This window comes from Typha angustifolia, chromosome 10 (genome assembly GCF_048772165.1).
Source record: "Typha angustifolia cultivar Huaian chromosome 10, ASM4877216v1, whole genome shotgun sequence".
In the NCBI taxonomy this organism is placed as follows: Eukaryota; Viridiplantae; Streptophyta; class Magnoliopsida; order Poales; family Typhaceae; genus Typha; species Typha angustifolia.
In genome coordinates, this window is record NC_133248.1 from 1576426 (window position 1) to 1592311 (window position 15886).

The 15886-nt window shown below is 35.5% G+C and overlaps 3 protein-coding genes across 4 annotated transcripts; 1 reads left to right on the forward strand and 2 right to left on the reverse strand.

Annotated features, from left to right (window-relative positions):
* The first annotated feature begins 37 nt into the window (after window positions 1-37).
* On the forward strand, window positions 38-3365 carry LOC140768317 (pentatricopeptide repeat-containing protein At1g31430-like). Of its 2 annotated transcripts, none has more exons than XR_012105749.1 (2): window positions 38-1958; window positions 3226-3358. XR_012105749.1 is itself a non-coding variant. In XM_073108568.1 (2 exons), exon 1 carries the CDS (start codon window positions 62-64, stop codon window positions 1841-1843), a length of 1782 nt encoding a protein of 593 aa, XP_072964669.1. In that variant the 5' UTR covers window positions 38-61; the 3' UTR covers window positions 1844-1886; window positions 3226-3365. The 2 variants fall into 2 exon arrangements, 1 of the variants encoding a protein (XP_072964669.1); XM_073108568.1 differs by having other exon boundaries at window positions 38-1886; window positions 3226-3365.
* A 4248-nt stretch (window positions 3366-7613) lies between these two features.
* Window positions 7614-8729, reverse strand: LOC140768669 (small ribosomal subunit protein eS27y-like). The gene is made up of 4 exons (XM_073109027.1): window positions 8607-8729; window positions 8316-8417; window positions 8199-8227; window positions 7614-8067 (listed from the first exon to the last, which is right to left on the reverse strand). The coding sequence occupies exons 1-4, from the start codon at window positions 8607-8609 to the stop codon at window positions 7941-7943; spliced, it is 261 nt and encodes an 86-aa protein (XP_072965128.1). The 5' UTR covers window positions 8610-8729; the 3' UTR covers window positions 7614-7940.
* Window positions 8730-10160: 1431 nt separating this feature from the next.
* Window positions 10161-13578, reverse strand: LOC140768562 (uncharacterized). Its single transcript, XM_073108884.1, has 5 exons — window positions 13188-13578; window positions 11788-12635; window positions 11347-11505; window positions 10512-10773; window positions 10161-10421 (listed from the first exon to the last, which is right to left on the reverse strand). The coding sequence occupies exons 2-5, from the start codon at window positions 12622-12624 to the stop codon at window positions 10291-10293; spliced, it is 1389 nt and encodes a 462-aa protein (XP_072964985.1). The 5' UTR covers window positions 12625-12635; window positions 13188-13578; the 3' UTR covers window positions 10161-10290.
* Between the last annotated feature and the right edge of the window lie 2308 nt (window positions 13579-15886).

A 15886-nucleotide genomic window follows, 5' to 3' on the forward strand; every position in this document is an offset into this window, starting at 1 on the left:
TTTTTTTTTCTTCCCGCCACCACTTGCTTCTCTCCCCTCCTCTTCGTTCGTAATCCATTTGATGCGCGTCTCTCCCCCCAAAACCCTAACCCTAACCCTCCTCCGTCTCCGATCCCTCTCCGCCGCCTCGAACCGAGATTCTAACCCTAATCTCCACCCGAAATGGCTTCTCCTCCCCCGTCCCATCTGTGCCGTCGACCACCTCCACCAGCTCCTCTCTCGCGCCGTCGTCTCCGGCCTCCTCCAGATCTCCCACCTCCCTTTCTGGAACTCAATTCTTCACTCTGTCGCCCTCGGCAAATCTCCCCGCCTCGCGATCTCTCTCTTCGATCTGATTCGCAAAGGAGGCATCTTTCCCGATAACTACACCTTCACCTCCGCACTCAAGGCCGTATCTTTCCTCTCCCTTCTCGCGAGTGGAGAAAAGCTGCATGCTTTAAGCGTCAAGCTTGGGTTTTACTTCGATACCTTTCTCATCAATTCTCTCATTAATATGTACTCCACTTGCGGCTCGGTGGGCTCTGCAAGAAGGGTTTTTGATCAGGCTCCCAGTGGTGCTCGTGATGTTGTTTCTTGGAATAGTATGATATCCGGGTATTTACAGAACAATCTCTGCGAAGAAGCTTTGTGGGTTTTCGCAAGAATGGTGGAGGGATCGATTGGTATAGACGCGGTCACCCCAGTGAGCGCTTTGATAGCTTGCGGGAGAATTGGGGGGATTAATCTTGGCAAGAGGATTCATGCATTGGTTGTGGTGAATGGATTTGAGATGAATTACTACTTGGGTTCTTCTCTGGTTTCTATGTATGCAAAATGTGGGTCTGTTGATGATGCTCGGAAGCTGTTTGATGGGATGCCTAATAGGAATGTTGTGTGCTGGACTTCGATGATTTCTGGCTATACACAGTCCGGGAGATTCAGGGAGTCGGTTGAGTTATTTAGGGAGATGCAGGTTACTGGAGTGAAAGCTGATGATGCAACTGTTGCTTCTGTTGTCTCTTCATGTGCCCAAATGGGCGCTTTGGATCAAGGGAGGTATATCCATGCTTATTGTGATTCCTATGGCATAGGAAAGGATCTCTCAGTGAAGAACGCATTGATGGATATGTACTCCAAGTGTGGGGATGTTGAAAGAGCACTTCATATATTCCATGGATTGGTTCGCCGTGATGTGTTCTCATGGACAGTAATGATATCAGGCCTTGCCATGAATGGATATCCCAATGAGGCATTGGAGTTGTTCTCACAGATGGAGGAACAGGGTGAGATTACGCCGAATGAGGTGACACTTCTGGCCGTCTTATCTGCTTGTAGCCACGGAGGATTGGTGGAAAAAGGATTTTACTTCTTTGACTGCATGACTAAGGTCTACAACCTTAATCCAAAGATTGAGCACTATGGATGTATGGTTGATCTTTTAGGGCGTGCAAAGCTTTTGACTGAGGCAGACAAGTTTATCCGAGAAATGCCTGTTGTTCCTGATGTTGTTATTTGGCGGTCACTGCTTTTTGCATGTAGGGCTCATGGGGATGTCAAACTTGCAGAACGTACTGCGCAAAGAATTTTGAAATTAGATCCGAAGAAATGTGGGGGACACATTTTACTGTCTAATGTTTATGCCACGACTTCAAGATGGAGTGATGTAATTCTAGTGAGGAAAGCTATAAATGATTGGAGGATAAGTAAGCAGCCTGGGTGCTCCTTCATTGAATTGAATGGCATTGTGCATGAATTCTTTGCTGCCGATACATATCATCTTGATATAGAAGCAATTCACAAGGTTCTTTGGGGGATCAATAGGCTGCTACATTTTGAATCATGCGCCAGTGATATTTATGAGTGACACTTGAATACATGAAGGAATGTGAATTGAACTGGATGTGAAGGTAAGGTTTTACCAAGATAATTCATGGATCTTCTTTAATCAGAAGGTTTAGCTTCCAGCTGTTAGCTATCAGGTTATTGTTTCCCTTTCATTTGTGACTTTTTTCAATACTTCATTTCACCTCACAGCTTCTGATGCTTACAAATTAATGACTTGTATTGGATCAGGAAATGAAAATGCAAACTATTCTTAAGTATCTACACATCAGATCAATATTTCTGACACCAATTAAACATCTACACATCAGATCAATATTTCTGACATCAATTAAGTATCTGCACATCAGATCAATATTTCTGATGTCATACTGTGTATTTTCATATGAATTAAGGATCATTAGTAATTACTATAAACATGCGCATGTTACTATGCTCTTGAAGTCATTGGTTTGTTCTTTTGAACAATTGAGGTGGCTTACTACATAAATTTGCTTGAGTGAATAATAATTTGCTGAAATCAAGTAGCTTGCACAAGTACTGGCTTGCTGTATCTAATGTAGAGCACCAAGGAGGGTACGAAATTTTGTAATTTTATACAATTAGTGGTAGTTGGAAGATATTCAAGAGAATTTATAATATATAGTGTTATAAATATGGCATTTCCTGAGTTCTTCAATTTGTATATGCAAAAGGCTTTCATTTGTCCTTTAATCAATGACTTATTTCACTCAAGGTTCTTCTCAAGTGACTTCTTTGCTTACCAAGAAAGAAACATCTATTGCTATCCACTTGTTGTGTACTGAAAGTAAAATTCATTAAATAGATCAATTTAAACAACATCTGGATGCTTTACATTGCACCAACGACTTCTACAATAAAAATGTGTGAAAGAAGCATGTACACCTCACTCTATTTCTTGAACATGCAGTAGAGGGGTGAGCAATTACATAGTAGTAGATAGACAATACATCTCTAAATATCCACTTTCGATACTGGAGCTTAAAGAGAATTAAGTGCTTAATTGTTGCCAGAATTCACTCCAACAGATTTTAGGGTCTCCAGTGTTCGATGGCTGCACACGAAATATGTCGACAAAGAACATCAAAACAAATATTTCTAAGAAAAAATAATTCAGTGGATGGTAACATACTGAAATCAGCTTAGCAAAATTGTTAGTGACAGAGCAACCAAATCTCAGCAATATGCAAACATTTCGTATAGGTTATTACTGTTATTTGACCTAAATATAGTAACATTAAACATGCTACTTGCATAAGTGCATTCAAATTCTTGATTAATTGCAGATAGCTACATTAAGCATGCTACTTGTATAAGTGCACCCTTTGATGCACTTGCACTACTGCATTCAAAATGATAAGTTGTTGATTAATTGTTGTGCAGATAGTGAAATCAAGCAGCTACTTGCACAAGTGATCTGATGCACTTGCACTGCTGGATTCAGAATTCTCAATCTACAGGGGAAGAGAGAATTACTTGTTATATGGGTTGAGTCGAGTCGGGTCAGAAGTGCCAGATCGAGCAGCATCGAAGTCTTGGAGATGAGCCACTTTTCGAAGGATAGACTTGCTCACAAAGCGGTCAGCCTCCCCGGCAGCCCGGTCAGGGTCCTCCACCTCGACCACCATCTCTCTCTTCTTCTTGCTCACCCTCACGCCCGGTGAGTGCATCAACTGCTGCTTCGCGGTGTGCGCACCGATCGATAATGCCAAAATTATCATCCCTAGTGCCACACACACTGGTGTGAATTCTCCCTTCAACCCAGTCCTGTTTGTCACAAGTGTTGCACATTAACACTTACACCCCAAAGTAGATAAAAGTATCCAATCGACTTTCATGTTTGTTACTTGTAACAAACATATCACAATAACAAGCTCTTTTGTTGTATGTTATTTCGATTCGAAAGGTGAAAAAAAGAAGAAGAGAAGAAATGCTACATTCCTTCTTGTAGTTGATCTTACCATCTTCTAGCTTTTTGTTTTATTATAAAAGTTAATTATCTACTTATTACCCAAGATCATAGGAATGAGTAGTTACAAGGTTATTATGTATCCCTCATCTTTTCCTACTAATGGTATGATACCACCATGAGAAAAACCTGTGTTCTGTTGACAAGTCTTTCTCTTCCATCTTTCCTTTTTCTACAGAAGTTTTTATGTGGATGATATAATTCAGAAGACAGAAGTGTGGAGGAATTCTCTTTTAATTGATTCAAACACCCATGTTCTTGTCTAATTTCTACATATTTTATTTGCAATTTGTATTTTCTAAAAGTAATACATACTATTACATCAAATAGTAATGCACACAACTCGGCAGTTTGGAATAAATATAGGGATGTAAATTAACAACCTTTTATTACTTCCTGCATGATGATCCATGAAACCGGCAGTGGCTTCTGCCGCAGGCTTCATCTTCGGCGCCGTCGCCGTAGCGAGCCACCTTCCACTCCCCATACATCTCCAATAACTCTGAAATAATTATATTATTATTATTATTATTATTATTGTCCATGAAAGTTATTCTACAATGTTTTTAAAAAAAAAATTGAAAGTTTTTCTTTGATAATATCGACATAAAAGATGGTTATTATATGAATAAACTACGCAACGCAACGTAACTCGTGACTCACCACCACTGCCCTTGAAGCCATGACCAACGTCGTCTCACGATATGGATGGTTTTGAATCGAAATATAAGCCTCAAAGTGGATCGAGAACGTAAGGATGCATGGCGTCGAGCATCTTATATGGGCATGGACGACGAAACCTGATGGAACGCGTGTCGATATTCCATAGGCAGCTTATTTTTACACGTGGCGTGCTGGTCGTGCACGTGGCATGTGAGAGCCGTTGAAGCAGTTGCTGGATCGCGAGCAACATACGGGAAATGTGGTTGACCAATTCCCCGTGAGATGGAGAGAGAAATTATCTTTCTCTCAATTAAAATAAATAATTTAAACCGGAAGTATCCATCACTTTTCTAAATTGTAAGAGTGAATTAATCATATTTTATTTCTTTCTCTTAGCTATATATATATTTTATTATTAATAATAATAAATTAGTATTATTAAGGAAAGTTATAAGAATAAGTAATAAGCTTAAATTCTAATTTTTTATTAATTAATCTATTCACATATATAAATTATCTTATATACCCATTAATTTATTAATAGATAGAAATTTCGGCAGTGCTAAGTCCATTGAGTTTTGTAAATGCACAATAATATATGAGAAGATTATTATTAGCAATGGCTATATTAATGCGAACTGATCGGATCACGTAAAAGAAAGATTGTGCTCAACGGATTAAATCTAATTATCTTATTTGATTATTTAATTTACTTAGAGTCTTAGTAGGTTAAAATTTTATTTAATTAGTTAAATTTAATTTTATGCAGTTTTAAAAAAATATTTATAAAATATTTTATAGATATCCGGATAGTACCCAACCTCTAGATTTGATAAAAAAAGACTAATTTAATTAATTTATTAGAATTTAAGCCTCTATAAATATGAAGAATCTAATAATTAAAATTAGCTTTAGCCTTTATATTTTTCTCAACTTATCCTTAGCGATTGGCATCCTCTCCCTATGATCATCTCAAACATATGACTTATCCGCCTCAGACAGTCATATCCGCCTATCAAGGACACACTACTTGTATTCAGAAGTTCTCACACGAGAATAAATCATCAGACTTAAAGCAGGCCAAGTAAGGCATAGTTTGCTATTTGGATTAAAAGCTTTGCCAGAGATGGAACTTATTCCAGTTTTTGACCAAACTAATTCTATTTTAAAATTTATTTATCAAAACTCAAATATTAAAATGGATCTATTTTACTGTAGGACTATCTAAATCGCTGGTAAAATCAACATTTTTCTTATTAATAGTTAAGCGTTCTATTAGGACTATAGATTCCTTTAGTTATTTAAGTTTTGGTGTTATTTATTTTCATAAATAAATTTAAAAATAGATCTAGTTGGGTCAACAACTCAACTTATTCAGTATCTAGCTTAGCACAGAAATTACAAAAAAAAAAAGAGAGAATAAAAAAATCATCCTAGTCAGATTATGATCATAATCAGATAATTCATCAATTTTTATAAAGTAATAAACCAATCCATCAATTAAATGGGGAATTAAGATAATATAAATCCTTTTGTAACTTTATAAATCAACAACTATAACTTCCCTAGAGATGATGGGTTATGAAAACACCAGAATCAATCCACCATAATGGACATAATCAATGAGTGATTCAATTAAACATGTTAGTTAACTTCAATAATCAATATTCAGATTTATCAACCTAGGTCATCACTCATTTTCTCTTTTTCAACCTATGTCATAAGCATTCAGAGCTTAAAATAGAAGAAAAAAAATCAGCTGTAGTTAATTCTATTCAATACTAAAAGGTACAGTAGGAAAAAGAAGTATTGAAGTCCAACTTTAATCCAGCTGAGCATAGTCAATTGCTTAATTTATAACATCCCAATCATATAAGAAAATATCAAATCTTTGGAAGATACCCTTGCTACTGTACACAAGGCCAACTATTCCTCATCTACAAAATATAGCTCAGCAGCTATCAATATCTCTATTTCACAGTGTTATAAAGTCTTAAACAGAACCAGGCAAGGTTGGAAGTAAGCAGCAAGCAGCAATGCAATATCTTTGAATCATGATGTACTCAAAGAAGAATGACCATCAATTTACTAAATCACCAAATCAATGTCCTACTGGAAATAAACATAAATAATCACAATAATCAAATGTTTATATTTTGGAAAAGGATCACTAATGGACACAGCTATGACATTGATGAAAATTGGCAGGCTTTTCTAGCTAAATATTAGATCAAGTACACTTAAATAGGATGAAAAAGTCGACTCAGTGCCTCAAATTCTTCCTAGCTTTATCATCATACAACTTAGTTGTCTTAAGCAGAAGGAAGATAGGAAGGCCCCCTAGGTCGATTAGATAAAAAATGGAGTCACTTATATGAACTCAATTACTCAAGTACACCTCCAATGATTTTGTTCTATCATATGATTTTGTTACTCTTTGTCCCAAATGACTTGAAGCCTTGAATGTGGCATGACAGGCACAAACAACAGCCTTTGTTGGCATTTCTAACTACTTCCGTTAAAGATGAATAAACTGTTGCTTTAAGTTATTTTGGTTGTTAGTTGATTAAAGAGAACAAGTGGAAAAGGATAATAGTTTAGAAAGCAATAGAGAAAGAAAAAAATATGACAGAAAAAGGGCAGTTCATTTAGATCAATCTTCAACAAATAAATTAAAACAGCGCATTCAATACTTCGATTGAAATGATATGAAGTACTGAGTACTCTAATATGATTTAACCAAAATCAACAACTTCTAGGTCTTTACCCTACAAGAACTTATAAAACCGTAGGACATGGTTTGGCCTTCTAAATTTAGATGATTTGAGCAATTATGAATCTTAATTGGCCTATATAATGCCTAAGAATCATGCAACCCATGTCCCAATAAGATATGCAATACAGGTAAGTAACAAGCATAAGATACTCTAAAGCATACCGGGAGAATTTAGAGATGACATATGTCATCTATTTCCAAATCAAAGTTCTTCTATTTAAAGGTAAATCATTACTAAAGGAGTCAGACAGTCAGTTTTCATGAAATATTATGACAAACTGAAATTGCATATCAAATAATCTTAATCTCAAGAAATAATAAGACAGCACAACAACGAATCATGTAAGCGTAGCTAAAACCACATACTCGAACAAAATTTACTCTGATGCCCAACTCACTGGAAGAACACAATGCAAGTCCACAAAGAGATTCAAAACAGCTATTAACCAGGCATAATTTAATGTCACTGCATTTTGGAAGAAGTATCCAATAATTCCAAAATGAGCCAAAGACCAGCAATATCACCAACCTACACCTATAACATTGATTCAACTTTTCCCTCAATCATGAATATAAGAACGCCAAAGACCAAACCATGTAGCATCTCATCATTCCATTTTGAAGACTCTCAAGTAACAAGGGCAAATAAAGGAGGAGGAAAGTGATGACACACACACCACTATCACTCATTTAGTCTCCTTTCCGCCTAAAAGAGCACCCCTCAGTGAGCCTTGCACGCCCTCCGGTAGGCTGGCAGAGGACAGTTTGGCAGCCCGAGCAGACGACAACAGTCTGCGAGTGGCTAAAAACAGTAGTTCTGCAGCACCCAACATAATGCATCCATCAATAGCATAAAAACACAAATACCAAAATGTTAAAAACTACCCAAAACTCTTCTTCTTCCTTTTTTATCAAAATTGCATCTTTACTACGGGGAAGAGGACTTACATGTTAAAGCACCCTTGGCACTTGACATCCTACAAGTTAATCACAAGGACAAACGTCGAAACAATTAGAAAACAAGGATTGGAAATAGAAGAAAACTATAATAGGTAGTAAAATCACCATGAAAAAGGAGTTCGGCGACTGCACAAGGCGCTTGAGCTTGTGCTTCCTCTTCTCGAGCTCCGCCGGCGGGTTAAGCAGATCGATATCGTTCTGGAGAACCTAATCACCCCCACAAAAAGGAGAACAAAGGGTAAGAATAAAGATCGCAAACTCTAAGCATCAATCTACTGGAAATCAGATATCTAGACTAGTAATCGGCAAAAGTGGCATCTTTTTAAGATTAAAGAGATGATTTGGACATGGAAGAGAGAAGAGAGAGGAGGAGATCGAGAGAGAGAGAGAGCTCACCATCGTGAAGAAGCCTTAGGAGATCTTAGAAACCCTAGAAAACGTTGGTGCTCCAGAAGCCCGAGAACAAGGAGAAAAAGGTAGCGGCAGCGAGAGGATTTGCCGACTCCAAAGAGACGATTATTTATAGGAGAAGCTTGTCCTATTGTAGACCGTTAGATCGGAAGCTCCACGATCTCGTACGTCCATTAGTATATATATATATAATAAGATTAAATACATTTACCCCCATTAATTTGGACCAAAAATCTCTTTTATGAATTTACCTTATTGTTTAAATTATATTTGCTATAATTTTCATTCAAAATTAATATTCGTGTATTTCTAATCTAAAAATTATTTGACCGACTTAAACTTTCTCTCTTAATTATGAATTCTTCCGGTAAAATAAGAGAGACAGTTGCTACCATTGAACTATCTTTGTTGAAGCTGTGGCTCTCTGAAAAATATTAATTTACTTTTCTGATAAAAATATTTGACGCATAATATTATTTACTACCAGAGTACCGATCGACATCCTCAACAGAATAAGTAAAGCCTCCTGCACGATTGACTATATTACTAATGACATTCTTACTCTTTTTCAAAGTATTCATACTTGTAAAATTACTTACATTTTCGAAGTTAACTGGCTTGTGGATTGAGTAGAACTCTAATGTATGGGTGTATCTGGGATGAGAGTTTTCATCTCGAATTAATACAGTTTTTAGTCTTAGACTCTAATTGAGCATTTTATAGCAGTGGTGATTAATCTATAAATCCTTTTTATTTTAAGAAAAATTAGAGAGAGATAGAGAAAGGATAGAAAATTGAGACTACAAAAGGGTTTGTCCTAAAAATATTTAGGCAGATGTTGTGATATAAAATAAAATTACATATAGCATCCAATTTTTTTTAACGAAATTATAGTTTATATTATATTTTCGCTATTTGTAAAAAATTTAGTGAATAAATACAGAAAACGGCTTGAATTAGATTTAAACTAACACAATGAGAATATGATTCCGTTAAGTAGAGATATTTTATTTCTAAAATAACTATAATCCTCTTAGTATGATTTAGTTGAATATATTTTTATAATTTTTTAGTAAGTTAATTTAACCCAGAGATTTAATTAAATTTAACTAACATATTTAACATCAGAGTATTTTCTATACATGTTTATCAAATTATAAAACTTGATTTATAAACTCTAAAAATGTAGAGATGTCAACTATAATTTCACTAAAAGACGGAGTGTTATATGCAAATTTCTTTAACATTTAAGAGGGTAACTAATTTTGGTCCAAAACATATGAAGATAAAAATATATTTAACCTTTTAGTTAAAAGTAAAAATTTAAGTGGCAATAACCATGAACTAAATAACACACCAACACACTCTAAACTGAAGAACTTATTGCTTGGCTTATGAATTCTTTAGCTCCCTCTGAATGCAAACTTATTGATGTTTCCTACCAAATATGATTCTAATTTCATATTTGCTGGTACCTTTTGTACCCATTGCTTGCCTTATAGGTTTTCAGAAGCAAGAATCACTGAAAGAAATGCATCATTTTCCACAAAGATTGGTAGATTCTGCCAAGAAATTGTAAGATTCAGTGCAGTAGTAAACAATATCAAGTATCACAAAAGTGATATTATTGAGGTGAATCATCTCCACTCCATACAATGAACAACTCTCTTTAAGTGATCACCAAAGATTGGTAGCCTTCCCTATTGTTCTTCCTACAAAAACTCAGCCCAAGGATGACAAATAAGACACCAAAACCTGAAAGAAAGCAAATCCGCATAATCTTCGACGGATCGAAACCCCCTGCATTAATCCAGAAAAAAAAGAACATTTAAGTTTCATATCATTGTACCCATAAATCTCCAAGAATTAGTAGTAAATAGAGGATCTTACATGTGGCTGGTGAGTAAAGAGATAAAGTTATCTTTGATCCTGCCTTTTGATCAGCTACCAGTATGTAGAATAACCCCATTACTCCAGTGTGCATCTGGCTGCTGCTGTAGTTGGAGACTAGAGTTAGAGTCTCCCCATCTGCAACCTTGACAGTGCCTGGCTTTGGATAGCAGGTTGACATCCCTATGATGTAATCCGCCTCGTTTCCAGCTTCCTTTCCTTCCCCATAAGTTGGAATTGAAGTGCATAATACCCGCCCATCCTGTTCGTTCGATGTGCAAAACAAATGAATAATTCAGCAGATCAAAGCAATCGATGGTCCTTAAGAAATAAGAAGTTCCGAATAAGAAAATTCAGAAGCAAAACAACTGGCTCGAGTCGAAAACCGGTGAATCTGTAACAATAGAACACTGCTTCATAGTAGGATTAACCTTTCTTGGTTGTTTCAGAAAAATATTGATTTAAGATCGATAAACGTATAAAACCAATTTAACATGACTTCCATGAGCTGATCTGAATTATTAGAAAAAGACAGATGATCATGTTAATCATGCTGAAACATGCACAAGTGAGGGAAGAACCTGTACTCTAATCAAAGATTTAGCTTATGAATTTATAATTTCCATTGACACAAATCAGTGACTCTCAGATTTCTCCAAATGTATATATATAAATATTAGTAGAGAAGTTTCTAAAGCAAACTACTATAGTTTCAAATGTTTGCAAAGATTCTCGACATGAAGGCATAACAAATGTTCGCGGAGATACACAACATGAAAACAATAGTTTTTCACCGACAGAGTTAAGTAAAAGTACGCAATAAAATGACATTCACCTGGCCATACAAAGCAGAACCAACTCCCCCTGTGTGCTGGTGAGCAACGCCATACACAATATCACCTCCACTAGGAATAACCAATCTCGCTGACTTGCTGTCAATACACTCACCGTTGGCTTTGTTTTCAAGGCTGCAATCCTTGACTTCATACTCCACCTGCACCAATAAATAAGTTGATCATTACTTCTAACAGAAGTTGTCATTTTGATACTTCGGAATAATTGTCTTTTCCTGCATAGATTGCTATTTCAAAACCTTATTGCATACAACAACACATTGTATGCTCCATAACTATTAATTCCATATGACTCTAAAGATATGCAAATGATTGTAACTAGAAGGTCATCCAAGGAAACAGAACAAACACAAATGAGTACTAGATGTCCTTGACGAAGTTTGCCAAATAAGAGACTTTTACATGCAATGATTATTACATACCTTACAACTAGATCCATCGACTCCATCATGCGACTTCCCTGTATCAGTGACGTCAAATATATAAATTTTGACAGGCTCTATGGTGACATCCCAGTCGATCCACCGAACTGTATACTTCAGAAAGAGCTTCCTGGTCTTGCCACGAAAACCTTCTTTCAGTAGACAATGTGTCTGATCGTAGCAACAATAAAGACCTCCAATATAACTATCTGAGATAGATTTCCCATACTCATCCTTCGTTACATTGTATAGTTTGCAATTGCATTCTGTGCACCCTCGTCGGTCTTCCACCCCTCGTGTATCAATTGCATGCACATTTAGTAACCATCTTTCCTCAAATCCATTAGGAGTATCCTTAGGATTTCCAACTTCTATAGCATAAGGGTCTGGAATCCATGTTGCAGTTTTGCGCGTCTCTGAACCGAGGCCAAAGTATTGCCCAAGTGTGTGATCACAGATTCCAGAATTCCTTACCAAAATAACCTTAGAAAGTTCAAGCTCCTGAGATTTGGAGTCACCTTTAATTTCAGGCTCTTTCTTGCCATAATATCTTTCCACAACCCAGTGATGAAGATAAGTCTCATGAAGAGGGACAGGAACGCCATTCTCATCAACAACTTCAGCATCAAAACTCTTGAGACCGATGTGACCTTTTGGGAATGGAACATCAAAATAGAACTTATTCGCGACAGAGCCAGGTTGCAGAAAGAATGGAGGGGAGAGGAAGACGGCAGATTTCACTGGAGGACCTCCTATATTAAAAGCTTGAGAAGCATGGAGAGCAAAAGCAGACAAGAGAGTAACTAAAAACAACATCCTCAGCTTTGTATCTAACATGCTGAACAAAACTGCGATGAAAGATATTGGCAAATGTTAACACACAAATTGATAAGTAAAAGACTATAATATGGATTCATTAGCTTAAGGGTTATCACCAGATTGATGAATTGTCCTATTAATCACCCTTTGCTGTAAAAGAATAGCTGTACTACTTTCTAACAAAAAGCACTTTAGAACAATGATTTGTTCTGAACTCAAGCAACTACCTTTATGTTTCATCTATTTAAAGTAACAGCAGCAAAGTGGAATTATAAATCTTCTATACCATTCTTTGAAACTCTAAGTTGATTCCCGAAGTATATAACACACAAATTGATAAACATAAAATACTATAATATGGATTCAGTAGCTTAAGAGTTATCACCAGATTGTTGGGTTGACCAAAATAGTAACTTCCCAATCAACCTGTGCTGTAAAAGAATAGCTGGACTACTTTCTAACAAAAAACACTTTAGATTTAGATCTTAAGAACAATGATTTGTTCTGAACTCAAGCAACTACCTCTATGTTTCATCTATTTAAAGTAACAGCAGCAAAGTGGAGTTATAAATCTTCTATACCATTCTTTGAAACTCTAAGTTGATTCCTGAAGTACCTTCCATATCCACTGGTACAAGTACTTAAACCAAACTATCCAAACTACCCAACTTCATCTACAAAGAACTGCAATAAAACTTGTAACATAACTTGGATTAGCAATCTCACAACCATTCGTTATCAGAGGGCAACTGACACACAAGCATAGAACTAGCCACAGATTAGATTTCCAAAATAGATAGATGCTCCAAAGTACTCCACAGAAATATCATCAAATCCCACAAGACCAATACGTACTAGAAGGCAAAGGGAATAAAAAACACAACCACCAAGAAATCTTCAGATCCTAAAACCATGTTCATGAGAATAAAAAAAATCAACAGAATCTAAGCGGAGTGGAATTCCTTTTTTTGAACTCACCCAGCTATGAATGAATACCACAATGTTCTCTCTTTCTCACCCTATATAATTTACATACAGAAAGTTTAGAAACATCGACCAATACACGTGTCGCTAAAAGATAACGCCATGTGGCGGTGCTGATGGAGCTGCTTGCGTAATCCGGACTTCCAGAGGTGGTGAATTTCCGGAGGAGGGTCAGATTGTATGTGATCCCAGATGTAGGCATTTGGTACATTTAATACGCTGGCGAGTAATTGTCGGCTGTGATTAGGGAGATTATAGGTTCTATTCCAATCTTAAATAATATTATGGAGAAATTATTTGGTGGTTTGGTAGCTTCGCTCACTCAACTCAATTAATGGCTCAACAATACGGTTGGCTTAGAGGAGTGTTTGATTTAGAGTAATTACGCACATGATTTCAAATCTAAATTAGACAGTTTACTATATTAGCTAAAAGTTTATTAGGATTTAAGTGTTTCTGTATTTAAAGAGGGTTAGAACTTTTGTTCGGCACTTCGAACTTATGAAACTCGTAAATTTTAAGTAAAAGTAGAAGGTTTGATACATACGTTTTTAATGCATCTAATTGCCACTTTTGCCGTTAAAGCCCTAAACTATTGAAAATTTACATACCACTTTTATCGTGGGCAGATAAAAAGAGGATTTACCACGGAAAACGAACTCAATGGATATATCTTGGAGGAATTAATTTTTCTTTCATTTTCATCCTTGGACTAATTCCACATTCTGAGCTTATCCTAACTCCCAACATGTGTACTATATTATTGTTTTCAAAGAAGAACGTACCATTCCACGCCTATGTTATTATCTTATTCTGGCTTCCTATTCTTTGTCTCTCCATCCACTGTGCACTCACTGTGTGGTGTCGGTGTTGGGTTAGGTTACTATAAAATAATCCTCGTGAGGTTTTGCAATTTGTCAACCTATTAATTAGGGATAAGATTAGGTTTTGTTTAATCCAGCTAGATATGTACGAATAATATTATTTTTAAAAGGGATTTTTACAAATCACACCCTATATTTTATCTATTTTGTGACTCGTACTCCGTCTTTGGAGATTTTATAACACGACCCCTCATTTTTTTTATAATGTTCATTTAACACTTCAATGTTACTTTAGCTAACTGACATTAACTATGTTATATAGTTTATGTGACTCTAGTTTGAAGATTACTAAAATACCCTTAAAAAATTCTGACCTAATCTATAAATCTATATAAAATTCTTCTTCTCCAAATTAAACCCTAACCCCATAAAATCTAAATCCTCTTATCTATAACTAAACTCTACCTCACAAAATTATAATATCAAAACCCACAACCCACAAGAATCCTCAAAATCCCTACCATGTACAAGCCTTAGAAGCTTCTCCTACCTTTACCTAATTTTCTTTATCTCTCTGGCTCAAACCCTTTTTTTCTCCATCTTTTTTCAAATTTTCTTTATCTCCCTCCCCATCTTTGATGTCGCAAGCAGCAAAATCAGCTTAACATTTGGGGAGCTCTAAAATTTCTATGGCTTGGAGTTTGGAAACTCTAAGATTAGTTTGACATTTATGTGATGTTCTTCGTAGTTTGAGAAAAAACAATAAGTATGGATGTTTCTGTTATGAATAAAATTAAAGATAAGTACAAGGTATTATGAATAAAATTAGAGATAAGTACAGGATAATTTAGGAATGTTATAAATTACATAGTGGATTATAACAGATATTCTCTTTCTGGTATCATTCAGTTTAATTATGATTAGGTTAAGTTAACTCAGGATGTTAAATGAACATTACAATGGAAAAAAATGGTCGTGTTATAAAATAGGCAAATCGTAAGGTGTGATTTATAAAAATCCATTTTTAAAAGACCCAAGCTTGACCTTACCAAATATGGTTTTAATTACTGAACTCGACTCGATGACTCGATAAAGAGCTAATGAGATTAAATTAACTTTATAAAACCCATATATATATATATATATATATATATATATATATATATATATATATAATGTATATTATAGAAAATATATATAATTTTTGGTTGAGGTGGGCTGAGTCAGATCCATAAAAATGTCACCTGACCTGGTCAATTAGGTTAAAAAAAAATTTAATCCTACTTAGAGAAAAAATGGATAGACCCATTTGACTTAATTATTTTAATAGTATGGGACGAAATAAAATAAATTCCATTTAAAATTTTTAAATATGTTCAATAAGTAGAAGAAAATAAGAAAGAAATTTTAAAAAACTTTCTTGTTGTATATACTAATAACTATTTTTTTTAAATATCTTTTTAAAGATAAAA